This window comes from Centroberyx affinis, unplaced genomic scaffold, assembly GCF_046629955.1.
Source record: "Centroberyx affinis isolate AG114_WGS23_722 - 3 ecotype Tasmania unplaced genomic scaffold, CSIRO-AGI_Caff_v1 ptg001486l_1, whole genome shotgun sequence".
Taxonomy (NCBI): domain Eukaryota; kingdom Metazoa; phylum Chordata; class Actinopteri; order Beryciformes; family Berycidae; genus Centroberyx; species Centroberyx affinis.
In genome coordinates, this window is record NW_027279952.1 from 398,673 (window position 1) to 415,863 (window position 17,191).

The 17,191-nt window shown below is 45.8% G+C and overlaps 1 protein-coding gene across 1 annotated transcript in view; it reads right to left on the minus strand.

The window, feature by feature from the left end:
• magi2a (membrane associated guanylate kinase, WW and PDZ domain containing 2a) overlaps positions 1-17,191 on the minus strand; it is a 156,631-nt gene that overhangs the window by 105,085 nt on the left and 34,355 nt on the right. The window contains exon 2 of the mRNA XM_071527040.1: positions 5,231-5,347. Coding sequence (XP_071383141.1) covers positions 5,231-5,347 — 117 coding nt within the window. The remainder of the gene's footprint in view (positions 1-5,230; positions 5,348-17,191) is intronic.

Consider the following 17,191-nt stretch of genomic DNA (forward strand, 5'->3'; position numbering starts at 1 on the left):
TCCGCACATGTAGGTTTGTATTTCATTACCAAAACAATTAGGAGATCTGTAAATGCAATTGAGGTGAAAAAATTTGAATTTATTGTACATTTATGCTGACATAGGTTTGGTGCCAGTGCGCCACTATATTATGTGATTGCCACTAATATTTTAAGTTGTTGGCGCATGAGGAAAAGTTAGTCTGGAGCCCTGCAGCAGACAGCTCAGATCATGTATGGCTTCATAGACCTGTCACAGCACAGGGTTTCCAAAAAGTCAGGAATCATAGAAATAATTTGTTGCGCTTGTTTTCGCCGGTTTCTGGCGTCCCAGCGGAGGTGTGGGTTCAAATCCCACTTCTGACGAGCAGTTTTGATGCTCATTTACTTGGCAGTTTCCATATGTTTCCAGACTTTTCTGACACTCTGCTGTTCCTTCCAGGCATGCAGTCGCTGCTTGCTAAGAGTGGGAAATAGAGAAACAGAGGGGAAAGAGGGATAGCGAGAGGAGGGGTGATGAGGAAAAAAAAGAAAGCGGGTTGAGAGTTTAAGAGGAGTCGAGCCTTTGACGCAGACGGGGAGTGGAAACAGTTGCCATGGAAACCCCACCCTGCCTCCAATGAGTCAATGAGTAAGTGAGAAGAGAAAGAGAGAAAAGAGAGAGAGAGAGAGAGAGAGAGAGAGAAAGAGAGAGTAAATGGAGGGATGAAAGAAAGTGAGCTTTTCGTGACTAAGGGCATCTGTCTGATCTCCCTAACCTTTGTCAGAGAGAGAGAGAAATAAAGAGAGAAATAGAGCAAAAGTGAGAAGGATGAGAGAGAGAGATGGAGAGAAATTAATACACAAAAGAGCATAAGCAAAACAAATGGCAGGTGCTATTCTCACCCTCTCAACAATACAAATAGCAAAATACAAAAAGCTACACTGCAACATCACCTCAAATCCACCTCTGTCTTAGATGCCTCAATCTGCTCCTTTTTCATCTCCATGCTGAGCCCCAACTCGGAGCTCCGCTGCTCTGTCCCAGCTCCACTGTGAGGCTCACAGTGTCACCCTCCCGACGTTTATTAGGTTTCTCACAGAGACGCTAAATAATGAACGAAGGGGCACTGGGGAGCCGTTATTCTTGTTATTATCCTGATTATTACTGTCATCCATCAGACATCAGGCTATTAAACGGATATACAGACATGTGACAGAGTAAAGGGGGGGGGGGGGGGCATCACAGATACCTGGCCAATAACTTCACGCAGAATTCACACTTATGGAATCAATTCTGGACTGGTGAGCACCAATTTGAGCACAGTGAAAATTAATGAGCTTGGTAACTCAATCCACACATCCTCATCAGATATCTGGCTGGTAACTTAATGCACACGTCAAAGCACAGAGGAGGGGAGCGATGGAAAGAGAGAGAGTCACGGGAACAGAAAGCGACAAGAAATGAAGGAGGTAAAGATAGGGACAGGAGACAAAGTGGAGGAGAGGGAGAGATTCATATTTCCTGCTATGATGCAAGAGTCCAGGATGATCAAACCAATGGTTCTGGATAGACACGCAAACTGGCAGTCTCTCTCTCTCTCTCTCTCTCTCTCATTAGTAAACACCATCAGTATTGCACAGTTGCCCCCGCCATTACCACAAACTCAATGTCGCTGTGGGCATCAAACTCCCCATTAACTCTCAGGCTCACGCACTAGTTCCTGCTATGAAAACATATGCTGTTTGTGCACGCATGTAAATACAACACAAACACACATGCATATATGAATGAACGTAAGCCCATCCATGCACAATACAGTAGACATTCACTCACGCAGGCAAGCACTGCGATGCCACACAGCGCTAACACACACTCACAGACACAGACACACACACACACAAAAGCGTGCACACTCAAACGCTTTAAAGACAGATGTGGGAATCTCCAATCACACCCTTCATAAAACTTAACTCTCCATTAGCGGATGTTCACTGGGCTGATCCGTAAGCACCCCTCCCTCCTCTGTTATCAAACCACTGGCTGCTAGCCGCCCGCCTTACTGACATGCTAGGTTAGCCGAGCTAGCATCGCCCATTAAGAATCAATGGGGCCGAGCGGATCCCCGAGCGGATCATGATGTATGGCTAATACTAGCCATCACTGTTTTTCCACACACACCATGAGCGCCAGTCAATGCCAGTGCCATGTCAGGGAAGGAGAGCTGAGAGGGCAAACAGAAACCGAGAGAGCTTCTCTACGAACAACACTCTCTTTAACCGCCTCTCCACCTCTCTACCTCCACCTACCCTCTTGATCATCAGCTCTGTTATTCAGAGACAGTCAAAGATAGACACCAAGCCTGCTGCCCACTAAGTGCTTTACTGTGTCCACCTTCCACACACACACACACACACACAATGTATCAACGTGAGATGGAGCCAAGAATAGAGCGGTAAAGGCAGAGACGAGAACGTCAACTATGCGTGCATTAGTGTGAAGAAAAGGAAGGAAAGAAGGAAGCAAGCAAGAAAGAAGGCAAGAAAACCTGAAAAAAGAAAAATAGAAAGACGGAGAAAGACAGATAATGAGGCCACGGAAGAGACAGTGGCTGGCAACTGGAGAAAAAGAGAAGCATAATCCTGATGACCTTCACATTTTTTAATCTCAAGTCATTCATTTCCCTTGCAACAGCTGCTCTGCACACAAGCGAAAAGGAAAGATTGTGTGAACGTGGGTTAAACGCGTACGTGTGAGACGGAGAATATGGCAGCCAAAATACCAGATGAATCTATTAAGCATTTGAGAAAAACATGAGACACTTGTTTTTTTTATCTTTCAAGTGATGTGCCCAACTTTGAAGTTATTTACTCTAAATGTCTGACTAGTTTACACTAAGTACATTAAGTCAAGCGTTCTGAAATTAGTTCAAATATTTAAAACCGCTTTCAAATATAGCTCTGCCCAGCTTGGGAGTCTTCAGAATAAAGTACACACACTGTCTAGAAATAAGTGTGGGTTCAGGTGTGAATTCGTATGAAAGTCAAATACATTGCGAATGCATACATTGCAATTTCCCCCTGTTTTCCAATTCAATTTTCACTGAAAAAGCATTCTCATTGCCTCACTGTAGCCCACTTAGGCATCACGACTAATCTACGCACACTTATTCCTCTCCCCTCTCTATCTCCCCCATCAAATCTATGTGGATTACCAGGCGATAGGCCTGATTTCACATGGGCTCAGGCTATTAACGCTCTGACCTTGGATTTCAACCAGGCAATTTGTCTAAGAGCTGGCACAGCCTTAGCTGCCCTCCCCGGCTCCATCCAAGCTCCACAATACTATTGGTATGAGTGGCAGTAACTCTCCTACTGTCTGCCTGTCAGCCTGCGTCCCCCTGCAAATGTCTTCTCTTCACCACTCAAGGGTTATGTTTAAATTGCTGTGATGAACTACCTCAGATCTATCACTTGCAATTCTCTTTCTCTCTCTCTCCCCTTGGTCTCCCTTAGCTTCATCAGTTATCCTAGATCTCACCAGGCTCCTATCTAACCCTGTCTCTCAATTTTAGATCGCTTTTCTCCTCTCTCTCTCTCTCCTGCCCTGGTCTGGTGTCATCCCTTCTTCCTGAGCCTCCACATCATCTGTCCATAAAGGCTGCGTCTTGTCTTGACTCCCACCCCCCTTCTGTCTATTGGTCAATTTATCTGCCTATCTAACCATCTATCAGTGTGTCTAGCAATCTACTGTATCTATCTGTCCATCGGTCTGTCTGTCAACTTAAACTGAAGGTTGCTTGATGTCTTCCTGTATACCCCACTTAAAAGTAACCACCATCCATCTATCCACATGTCTGTATGCTGTCTGGTCGTTCACATATAAAAGGCCCAGCTCAGTCATGACTAAGCCACTTCCTCTCAGCAGCAGCAAACAGCACTGAGTGAGGCCCATTGTTGAGGCTTCATTAAATGGCCCAGTTAACCTCTCTCTGCCTCTCTCTGTGTCTGCCACAGTTTATCTAACGTCCATTTAACTCTGCGGTTATCATAGCCTATGTCCCATCATGCCTCTCCTCTTCTCTTCCCACTCCCTTTTGAGTCTCTCTCCCTCTATTTGTTCTGCCATTTGTTCTCAGTCTTTGCCGCTCACCTCTTCCTCTATCTCCAGTGTCTGTCTGACAGCGGCTCTGTGTGCGGTTATCAGAGAAAATTGCGCTGCTGGTGCAAACAAATAGCTCTTTTTGTTCCTCCTATGTCTTCTGCTCGGAGGAGGAAAAGGGAAAAGTGGTTCCAGTGAAATCTGCCTTGAAGAATGCACCTCCATTAAGGATTCAGGGGAGAGTTAGCCAGCAGACAGCTGGGCCTAATGGCACGGCTAGGCTAATGCAGCGCTAACACATACACACACACAGTCTCTCTCTCTCTCTCTCTCACACACACACACACAACACAGTACACCCAGATAAGCACACATGCACTTTAATATCACAGCCCATTGACTGACGGCAATGAGCATATGTTGTGTGGACAAATGGCATAAAAGAATCATTAGAAGAATCCAATATGGATTAAGCATCACTAAGTCTAAGCCCATATAAGCAGTGGGGCTTAATAAGCCTGATAAAGGCCTGCATGTCGGGTTATATTGCATTCCAGCATCACACACAAGACCCAGATTACCATTCAGATATTCCTTCTACATGTTGTCATCAACTAAAAACACCCATTGTCAATTCAAACCTTATCTCAGATTGTCTGCATAACACCGAAGCTCAGCTGCCCAACTGACATTGATTACGTTTAAAAATGCCTTAATAGCGTGTGCTGTTGTGATGCAGTTATGCTAATTAGAAACAGAAGGCTGGAGTCGACTCCCAATTTTAAAAGGCCCCTCGGCCGGAGACACACTGCCCAAGCTTGACTCCAGCTAAACCAACACTGCAGCAGCTAATCGATTACAACCACAGCCAGATCGTTAGGGAGATTCGGGACTGAAGTTAATGGGGCATGGCGGCAGGAAGGGAAGCGGAGTAACCCATCACAATCTATTATAATGAACATGCATATGTCATGGTTATTTCAGCTGGAATATTCATGTTCAGGTTCAAACAGGAAGGTCTCAGGTTTCCTCTTGTAAGTCAGCCACTTCCCAACACAAACTACTTCAAGTGACTCGGAAGAGTTGATGACAAGGGAGAGGGGAGGTGCCAGTGGTGACAAGGGCATGAGGGAGGGGAGGGATGGGTGAGGGGGAGGACAAGGTAACTCACAGGGGACGGTGCGGAGGTAGAGGTTGTCCCGGATGATCTGCTGCAGCTCGTGGTCCACCGAGCCTTTCTGGAAGCGCAGGTTGAGGTAGTGGCGCAGGTCCTTGTCTATCACGCCCCCTGGAGGAACACATGGGACAACAACACTCCATCAAATCCATCACTCCCACCTGGATGGCTGTACATTCTTAAAGGCTGCTGTGTAGATGTAGAACCATTTTTTTTTTCTTGTGGGAGAAAAAAAAATGGCTTGAGGTAAACCTATTCAGCCCTTGAACAGAAAATGGGGACACCTGGACATGTTCATAAGTTATCCAGAAAAAAAAAATGCTTGACTCACACTATTTTCCGTGCACGAGAAATTTTGCAAATCCCTAACTTTAAGAGCAAGCAGAGGTGGCACAAAATACTGCAGCGGCAAATGACCCAGAAATCACAGAAAAGCATGGCGCACAAACGATTTGCATTTACTAAATTTTATAAACAAACAGCAAACACTAATGAATACACTTTGGCCTCTCTTGGATTCAGCATCTGTCAAGCGCAGCCACGGATTGGTGGAGGTGTTAATTGGAGCGGTGGCCAAACACGTGTGGAGAAATGTCTACACATAAATCACCCAGAGAGTCCCCCAGGGGGCCGTTTTTACCTCCCTCCTCTTCTCCTCTCACCTCCTCCCCTCCTCACCCCAATCCCTCCTTCCCACTCTCGCTCCACCACCAGTCCCAGTTCTGTGAATGGACCATCATTCTCCACCAGTAACCGTCCTCCATCCTGCTTGCTCAGCAGGACAGAGGGAAAAAAGTGACGGAAGGGAACGCTGGAGAAATGGAGGGCGGGAGGAAGAGAGAGGGAAGGCAAGGGCAAATCCCATGGGGGAGAAGAGAGAGAGGGAGAGAGAGAGCTAAAACAAGCATCGACCCCCACCTCCCCCCCTGATACTCCATCCATCTACTCTGCCACACACTCATATAATCACATTTCAAATGGAGGCAGGACAGGACAGCCAAGGGAAAGGTAGCGCCACTGACATTACTTAAGGGATTCCTCATGGTGCCATATTAACAAACGCACTCATTGTTGTTACTCTGCATATACTGTAGGTGAGGAAGGAGAGAGATGGACAGAGATGGACAGAGAAAGTACGGAGACTGAAGAGACATTCCTCTAACCTTCAACATCCTCATTAAAGCAGTGATTTGGCACAATGCCAGATAGCATTTAGCCTACCCCCCCCCCATCCCCCCAACACACACACACACACACACACACACACACATACACATCTCAAGGCGATGACATCCAAGCATGATATGTTGGAGAGCATGCATGTCACCACACATGTACAGACAGATGCGTACATACATTAATACACATGCAATCAAAACCTAAACCGCACATACAGCAGGTAGATGAAATTGTACATATAATTGTAGGAAAATGTGTATAATGAGGCTAGCATAATCTGATTGATTCAAAGATAACCTAGTTTTGAGAGTACAAGTTTTCTGGCATATTGGGCAGATGTATTATTTAGCACATTCTGGTTCCTTCACCGTCACTCACTGTGTGCGCGTGTGTGTGCACAAGAGAGGTCTCACACACACACACACACACACGCAAAAATACACAAACAGCATACACAAATCCATCACAGCTGAACTAATTGACGGAGCGTTTCGGTATAATCATGCAAACCTGAATCACAGAGACCTGGCTGCATCTGCGTCTCTGTCAAAGACACGGAGCAGCACGACCAGCCAATTCACATTTGCATGAGAAAAGAACCCAAGCCAATAAATCTGCATACTGAAAAGGTGAACAGAGGGACATGCACGCACACGCACGCACGCACACACACACACACACACACACACACACACACACACACATGCATTTAGACAGTGACACACTAAATGGCACCTCTTGCACGGACAGCGGTTGTGCAGCCTGGCAGCCAGTGGCAGTAGTGTCAGTGTCCTCTCTCCACAGGTACCGTGCTGCATATAATCTCCACTGAAGGAAATCTTCTGCTGGATCTTCCACTAGGATCCCCTCTCCTGTCCTGTCCTGTCCTGTCCTGTTCCGTTCCTCAGGTCCCCAACTCTCTGTCTCTGTTTGCCCTGGTCTAGCCACTCACTCTGAGGCAGCCTGGGAGCACAATCACCTCTCTCTGCACTCCACGATGGAGAGAGAGGGGAGATGAAACGGGAGAGCGCGGGAGAACGAGCGACAGCCAGAGAGCGAGGGGAAGAGAGAGCGTGTGTGTGTGTGTGAGAGAGAGAGTGAGTGGGAAAGAGGAGAGGAGGGGAGGGGGAAGTGTGTGTGTGTGTGAGTGTGAGACTGTGTGCGTGTGTGTGCGTGTGTGTGAGCGAGAGAGGGAGAGCGACCGCTGAAGTGCAGCTCTGGCGGTGGGGACCTATCACACCGAGAGCCCTCTTTCTATTGGTTCCCTGCGTTCTCAGGTCCTACAGCGCCCCCCGTCTGCAGCAAAAGGCACTACGGCCGTTTTATGTGCCTCTGCTAGATAACAAGCCGTCCCCTGCCACACCAGATGCCCCCCCCCACCCCTCCCCTTGGCTCAGCGGGACCACATGGCCCGGCGCTGACCTTCTACCGCCGCCGTCGACCACGTGGCGAGACTAAATGCCGTAACGCTTCAGCCGAACGGGGCGACGCCGACAGCTGCTGTCTTATTCCCTCAAAACCGTATGCCTGCTAATTAGATTGTTGTTTGTTTATTCTGCTTGCTGCACCATCAGAAAACACAGCTGACTTCTATCATAACAGGAGCGTCAGCAGTTTCTCTGGAGTCTGGTGACTCTCCTGTGTCTCCGATATTAGCCATTCTGGTCATGCAATCTTTCCAGTCATCTCCCTCTCCGCTCCCCCTTTTCCTTTGGTTGTATATCTTTTTTTCTATATTTACGTATGTACATTTGCAAGCGCACAAACACAGCTTGATTTTGCCGCCTGCTATATCCAAATGGAAGTGAACAAAGTGTGATTTAATGGGTTTTCATTTCAGGCCCCAAGGCAATAAAAAATAGAAAATCTGAAAGGGTGAGCAGACTTTTGATATCCACTGACACACACACACAGCTACATATGAATCAAAGATGTGTTCTTTGACATTTGTGTGTTTTGTCAAATACTGTATGTGACCCTCAGAGGAGGTGAGCTGTAATAATAAGTCAGAATGAGTGTCCTCTCCCTGGCCCTGAGCAACGGCTAGGACACACTGGTGACTGTGCGCTTGCTTCAGTATGGCACAATATGGTGCCATGCATCCAGGAATAGATTCTGTGTGTGTGTGTGTGTGTGTGTGTGTGTGTGTGAGACAGCGTGAGAGAGGCCAATTCCAGCAGCGGCTCCCTGGGTCTGGAGTCAGCGAGGTGTATGAGGCTGGAGGGGGGTCATCCCAACACATGTGATGCTCTCTCCCTCTCTCTTTTTTTTTTTTCTTCTCTCCAGATTGTTTTTCATCACTTCTTACAGCTTGACAGTGCGGCTATCATTACACGACTGATAAGTGACGCTGCCGGTGGGGGAAGGCAGGAGCAACGGAGGGAAGGAGGGAGAAAGAGGAGGAAGAGGAGGTGACGAGAGCCAATACGGGCTAGGGACTGACAGCACTTCAGAACAGTGTGTCAGCTGAACAAGACAATAATCTCAATCCCTGTGGACCATCCATGCATAGGAATACCAACGAGTTTCTCTTTTCATATAAAATGATCCGCCTCTTTCAAGTCTGACCTTGAAGGAAGTCACACAACAGAAACGGTGGCATGCAGAGAAGACATCATCTACACCACAAAAAACGTCTTAGCACGACATTCAGGCTCATATTCAGTCTTAAAATCTGATTTTTTTTTTTAAACATTACAGATTCTGCAAATGGGGGTGAGATAATTCCACTTGCTTCCAATGCAGTTTCATTTGTTTCAGAAATTTTATGTCTTGAAATAAGGCAGATCACTTCAATCAAGACACAAAGAAAATTCCTGAAACAAGTAAATTTGCATTGGAACCATATACTACATATATTTTCATATTCAGTACAAGATTAAATTACTTGTTAAAATGGAAATTCTTTGCAGTCTAGGTAGCATTTTCAGCACGCTCTGAGCCACAAGCAGGCATGATAACAGTTTCCTAACCAGATGGGTGAACGAAAATCTCCGTTGTTGCTCGGCAGAGGAGGAGAATACGCCATTTAAGCTCAGCAGGTGTCACGAAAATCCCCGGGGAGGGCGAGAGGGAGAGAGAGAACAGCCTGTGGAGAGTCAAAAAACAAGAGAACAGCTGGCTCCTCCTGGGGATAGAGGTGCTACACCAGCTAACTGCCTTAGCCCAGCCCAGCCTAGTGGAGCTGCTGCGCTGCAGATGTGAACTCAGGTGAAGCCCTCGGAAACAGCCTTCATCCCCACGGAGACGGCAGCTCCGCACAAATCGCCAGCTTCCTTTTCTTTTAACATCGGAAAGTAAGATGGCACGTGTAAAGAAGCATTGGGGATCTTATTTGATCATTCTTGGTTTATTCACATATGTTTGATTTGCAGATGAACATGATTTGTGAAAGTCAAAAAGTGATTAGAAATAAACAAATGCAAACAAGCCTTTAACAGCCTCAAATTGTGTGCTTATGCTTAGCTGTCGCATCCCATCAATCCTTGGATCAGACACTGAACTTCAGAGTGAAAAAATTTTTCAAAACAATAAATCACTTCTGAGGGAACAATGTTTCAATGGGGGATAATGTACTGCAGTTACAGAGCGGTGCTTTAAAAGAGGCAATACACTAAACTAAAGTAAATTGAAATGTACGAGTCTATTGAACCCAGCTAAAAGCACAATGCATCCCACAGTTCAACACTGGCACAATAAAATTCAGCTTTCTATGTCGAATTCTATGCTCAAAAGTGGCTCTGTGCTGAATAGCCATTCAGAACAAACCCGCAAGGTCATTAAGACGGGCATAAATGCAGGGTACGCATGTGCATGGAAAATACACACACACACACACACACACACACACCAACAAACACACAGTATTGAATAAAGATTTCAGCAGTATTGTGATAATCACCTCTTCAAAGCCTCCTACTAAAGCCAGAGAACTTTCTATTCTATGCAGCAAAATGCAGCATCAAGGGTCTGCCGACAGTCAGTCAGCGCTTGGAGCGCCGTCATTAGAGCCTCACTGACAATATTTATCACACCCTGCTCTGAGGGCACCCCTGGGTACCCACATATGTAACATATTGACTGTGTGTGTGTGTGTGCGCGCATGTTTAAGAGAGAGGGGGCACTAGCAGACAGCTGTTTGGATAATCAGACTAATTAGAAGATCAGGGTGGGCTTAAAACCTTGCCAATTCCACCAGACACACACTGCGCTCTGTTGATTAGTCTGTCAATAGACATGTATGATGCCAGTGCTGTGGTGAAAGCACTGGAATTCACTGATACCAACTGGCTTTCATGACGGTTTACCTCTACACACCGACACACATGCGAAAACACACACCCACACAGTCTCTCCATCCCTCCAACCCCCACAGGTGATTTCTTAGCACACCTTCCTGCTGTTGCTTTATGCTGACCAGTCTCAGCTCACCCATTGCCATGGAAATTCACTCAGCCCACCCGTTGTCGACCTGCGTGTGTCTGTAATGTGTGTGTTTGTGTGTGTTTGTGTGTGTGTGTGTGTGTGTGTGTGTGTGTGTGTGTGTGTGCAGCATTTGTCTCCTAGCGGGGGGAGCCCTGGTCCATTTTAGCCTGGGAATGAGACAGGCTATCTCCTGCAATGATAGTGCTGCTGGAGTAGGAAATGGAATATGTCCTTCACATGCCGCTGTGCCTTCCAATGGCCGCACTGCGCAGCGGATCGATGGGGAACAGCATGGCAGAGCAGGCTGTTACCTGGCTCACATATTACAGACCCTGCCTCACACACTCAGACAAATACAGCCCTATTTACACCTGGTATTAAAAGGCAAAATGCGGATACGCTATCTGGATAATGATCAATCCTATCACACCTTTTGCATTTACAGTTGGCGCTCACTGCCTGAATTTTGTCCGTATTGTAATTGGTCTCATTTGTTGCAGGCGAGTAGATAAGGAGGTGGCATCAACAAAAACAAACCTGGCAGGTATGGTCAATAGATGTGACACTGTATGTGACACAGCCTGTATTTACGTTTTAGTGGAAGTGGAAACGGCTTCACGACTCTTTCATAGGAGGCAACAGAAATGACAGCAGGTCGGTTCTGCCCAAATAGTGTTTGCTGCTGTGAACGCGACTACAGTGACTCCTTCACTACGGCTGCGGGAAAGGAGCGATGACTGGTAGGAGCAGATTGTGCCGGAGTCCTTCGGTGAAGCTGAGTGGATGGCAAACCTCAGAAAGAGTCGTGGCGTTTCCACTGCGTAGGCGGTACTTTCTCACAAATGCGAAGAAACTGTAGGGATTAACACCAGGTGTAAATGGGGTACAAGTGACAGCGTCTTGCATCCAGACTGCACCTAGATTTTACACCTGACATTAAAATGCGTCTCCAGTATACGCATTGAAACACTCTTTGCTTCACACATCACTTCATCACACACATCACTTTCCTCACAATATTCTTATAAATTAAAACAGTGAAAGCCTCATCTTGTTGGTACTAGTATCTTGATAATCCATTATTGACAAGTTCTTTGCTATCCAAGCTGCCCGCCGCCTGTTCGATTTTGCATGCAATTCTTTGATAGATCTGAAGTGCTGAAGTTTATTTCCATTTACATAGTTGCTGTATGTGTATTAGAGACACACAGTATTTATACTATATTGCATCTCTGCACATCTCCAGAGCTGGTTTGGGTGATCAGATCTTCAATGCATCTTGGGTGCATTTACACCTGGATATTGCGTGTTGTTGCACCATCCAGTCACAATCTGATCAACGGGGACACATGTTTATGTATAAAGGGGGTCACAGATGGGTTCTTGGTGGTAGCACTCTGGTAGAATACTGGATCTGTCGTTCACAGTATGACTCCTTATGCATCATGTGCAAATGGGCCGAAGGAAAGCTTACGGTTTGCAGTATGCAAAAAACAAATTTTTTTTCAGTGCTCAAGGGTGCATACTTCAAGGGAGACAGGCATTAAAATGTCAACCCATACAGCACGGTAAAAACCGCTGTTGCATGGCCAACCAATAATACATCAAATAGAATTAAACTTCAAAACCAGCCACTGCTCGAATGTGGCTGTGTAATGACTTTCACCCAACTTGTCTCTTCTATCTCCTTCCTTTCAATCCTCTCTGCTATTCTCTTTCTCCATCCGTCTCTCCCGCCCTCTTTCACATTCTCTTCTATCAGGCTCTTTCTCTTCCCACCTCCCTTCCCCCCCCCCCTCTCTCTCTCGTTCTCCTTGTTTCTTGGTTCGCAGAGGCAGAGCGGCATTATCCACAGAAGTGGGTATTTATTTATTCATTTGTAGTGTCAGCAGATCAAAGGAGCAAGTGGAAGGGCTTCGTGTGCCTGATAAAGCCGGTGGGAACGAGGTTAGATGGATTGACGAGACAGATGGGCCTATCAAAGACCTGCCATCATGTACAATGCATGTCTGACACTAGGCCGCTCATCTCAGCACATAATACAGCTATCCAGAAGATGTGAATTGTGAAGATGTGAAAACGGTGGGGAGGAAGATGGAGGAGGTGTAATTGTTCACCTCTAATACTGACATGGGAGCGCTGTCCCAGTAAGGAACCAACGATGGGCAGACACGCCATACATAGTGAACACGTCGCTGCTCCCATATGAAGGCTGTGAAGTTCAAGAGAGGATGAAATAGCCTCACCCTAGCCGACTGGAGCAGTGCATCCGGACTGAACATGCTAATGTCACTGTGCCAGCGGCTCATTCAGGAGAAAAACTACATTTTTCATGATGAGGATCCGTATCCTGCCAAACGATGAGCCAGTGAACAGACGACATGTCAAAGTGTCTCTCCAAAAACACATCATTTGTTTGAAAGATTTCAAAGCTTGAGGAAGACAAAGAAATTCATCCCCACCAAGGCACTGGAGCTCTCCAAAGGCATATGCAGTGGACAGAGCGGTAAAAAGGCCATGCAGACAAACTCAGTGCTTAACAATTTGGTTGCCTTGACAACAATATTACTTCCATCACACAGTAAAGACAGCACTCAGAGACAATTCTCACACACTGTTATCCCTTTTCATGTACTCCCATTTGTCTATCTGGGTACGTCTATGCCTAAAAGGCAAAGACGCCACACAGACATTAGACATTTCTAGAATTAAAAGTGGAGGTAAGGAGAGGTGAAGTATAACTTAATTTTCACAGTTACAAGACTTTTCTCATGTGTTATACTTGGCAGCAGCGCATTCTTTTGATTATTGGCTGACTTTAATTCACTGGACTCACGGCTGTAAGTTTGGTTTGGGAGGTGGTGAGGACACAAATTGGCAGGGGGTCTGGTCCTCCTCCAGAAAAATGTGACATTTTTTAATCACACTTCCTGCAATTCTACATTCTTTGATGATGTAGTGCTCTTGAACACACATTTTTGGACACAATTAATTAGGCCTATAATCAGTATGCACATGTGCTTCTGAATCATATAATTTAAATGATTAGTTAAAATTCTAAAATGAAGTAAAGACTGAGATTTTATTACACTGATATTTAGATGTTTAGATGTTTATTTTTGACCACAAGGACATGCTGTGCCCACTTTGTTCAGCTACTGTTCAAGAATTGCTTGGTGGAAGAATATTTCATTAGAACTGCCTTAAATTGTCTTAAAAATATAGCATTCTCTCTTTCTCACATGGGGCCTCAACGCCTCTAAGCTGCTCTAAAATCACTGTAAAGCATGACCTCTCAGGGCAAACTGCTTAAATATACCAAAGAACAAAGCAGTAAAACAAAGAATTGATTGGAAAGCAGAGTGCAAAAAGGCACTCACCCCCTTAACAGTAAAACCCCTGGTCAGGGCCGGATTAACCAACCACAGGGCCCCTGGGCACACATGTCCTATTGGGCCCCCCACCTCTCGGTAAGCACAAACAATACAAACGTAAACCTTTTACAGGTTCAAAGTAATCTGAAACTCAGATTTAGCTATTACAAACTGCCATTCCTTCTATCTAGAGCTTGCTCATTCAATTTGAGAGTGATAACATTTGTCCAACCCCAAGGCAAGCTTTAGATTCTAGTTTTAGGTGGTGGGGCTTCCCTTTTATTCCTTTTATTCCCTTTTTATTTGTTTACATTTGGATTACAGGTTGTGGCTTTAAGGATATGAGGTGACAGGTGGCGAGAATGAAGCACCAAAAAAAAAAAGTTAAATGTTGAAATTTACTGAAAAGGTTTGACTATGTCTTTACCTAGACCCCCTTGCTCCACCTGTGTATATAATTAGTGCTCTGTATCTTAGTTGGATGATATTCACTAAATGTGCCCATAAACATACAATCAATAGGTGGCAGTTTAATAATTGTGGTTGGGGCCTCTGTATAAAAAAATCATGTTTAGGGCCCCCAATGTCAATAGAGGCTGTGACTTTGGCCCCAATAATCATTTTAAACTGTGGCCTACGGGCCTGAGGCAGGTAAGTGTGTGTCAGGGTCCCACTTGGCTGCACATTTCAATTGAAATTAGTGAAATGTTGCAAAATGCATTGAACACGGACGCGGGGAATATTTTGGGGCCCTGGTGGTCTAGGGCCCCGGGGCATGTGCCCTGCATGCCCGGTTGGTAATACAGGCATGCCCCAGGTTTATAAAGAAGGTGGAATAATCAAGCAGTTAGCAACACTTGCATCAATTAACTCATGATCAAACACAAAGAAAACCTGGATCGAGACAAGAAAATCCAGACAAAGAGACGATGACATGGACGGGACCCAGACAGATCCATCGCTCCCTCTGAGAGAGAAGGAGAGGGGTGGAAGGGAAAGGACCGGGGAGGATCAATATTTTACTTCTTAATTGGGCTTTCATTTAAAGGCGGGGCCCACATCCAGTAATCACTGATGTCCCATGATAGAGCCATTTACGTCTATTGAACTGTGTAAAAATCCATACTGGTCCACAGAATGCTTGGGGGAGAGGAGAGGAAAAGAAAGGAGAGTAGAGAAGTGGGAGGGGAGAAACCTCTGATATACACAGCTCATCCCCACCAATGATTGTCGTTTACTTTAATGCTAACAGACCATGACAATTTATTTTTCTAGGATGATCAGACGTGATCCATTTTGGTTGTGGGCTGGCTATGGGACATTACAGTTTGTTTTTTCAAGCCTGGCCATCGGCGTGAGGTGTCAGGTTGAACTGAGTGATGGATGAGTCATGAGGACTCCAACACAGTTGCAAGACCAGGAAATTGGGGCTTATTGATATTAATGGGTCGGTCGCTAGCTAATAGCCAAGCCGTAATGGCTGCCACTGGGCTTACTCCTACGCTTTGTCACTGATATAGCACAGTTCTTATTACACCTTGCTGGGACAATCTAATTGAACTAACCCAATCAGAGCCCAGGAGTGCTCTGGTCCGCTGAGCTTGGCAGCACTGGTAATGGAGGCTGATGGAAGAAAGATTAAAAACGCTGCTGCTGAATCACGCTTTGCATATCCCACGTTCCCTGTTATGTTTATTTGTGGTGGCAGAGATGAATTATGGGAAATGATAAGGCAGCCGTGTAAGCAGCTCATGTAGCTTCCTGGGAGCAAATAGAGCTGAGATGATATTCTATGTAAATGTTTTTTTAGCAAGTGTAATGGGGTAAAGTGGTGTATGTGCAAAGTAAGCTGTTGAATATTCCTTTTCAATTACATTTTAATGAACTGTGACATTGTGAGGCTCAGAGGGGAAACGTTGATGAAATATTTGCTTGAAATTTAATTTCGAAAAGAGGAAGCTGTGAGAGGGCTAATGTACACAGATACTGGCTTTGTGATGTGATGCGTTTTCTGTCACACACATGCAAACACACGGGAACAACTGCAAACACACAGAGAAACACCAACAAACACACGCATCACACTCGCAAGGGCTGACAGTAATCTGCCAAGTGCCTAGTCTTTCTCTGTTTATACACACACACACACACATATATAGGTCTGAAGTGATTTACCAGTTCTCTCTTTCTCTTGCTCACTCACTCACACACAAACACACACAAATTTACATCTGACATTTATGGAAAGCTAGGCTGGTGTGACCAAAAGAGTTACTATTGCTTCACCAACTGCCCCCCCCCCCCTCAACACACACACAACCTGCGCTGTCAAAATAGCCACCACACACAGCCAATCACAGCACACTTCAAAGGCCTTTTCACCCAATTGCATCTGGCAGCCCGACTCCAGATCACAGCTTACTGAGCAAAGCAGAGAACTCCTCAGTCATGTTTCTAAGTTAACATCCCCCAGTAGAATGCCTTTCATGGATAAACCCATACATTGCAAGGAAACTATCATGCACTAGAGAGATCACACACACACACACACACACACACACACACACACACACACACACACACACTCACACACACACTCACACACACACAAACAGCCAACACAAAACCCCCTCGCCTCCAACCCTCTGGCTGAGGATGTTTGGAGTGCAGCGCGGACTAGATGCTGTAGTGTGTGCAGATCATCTGAGGTAATCAAACTCCAAGAGGGACCCTTGTCAGGTCAGATTTCAACAGGATTTCAACATGAATCCATCTAAAGCTCTCCGCCGCTGTACAGGAACCACTCACCGAGCAGCCATTTGGGAAGTTCTGGAAGGGATATGCATTCAGAAGCCTCAGTGCCTACAGTGCGTTATTAAACGCAGAGTATCTGGGACACAGTCCTAAGTAAAAGGTCATCTGCATAGTTTGAAGATGCATCATGCAAATGTACATTCAACTGCTTCGCATTTGCATA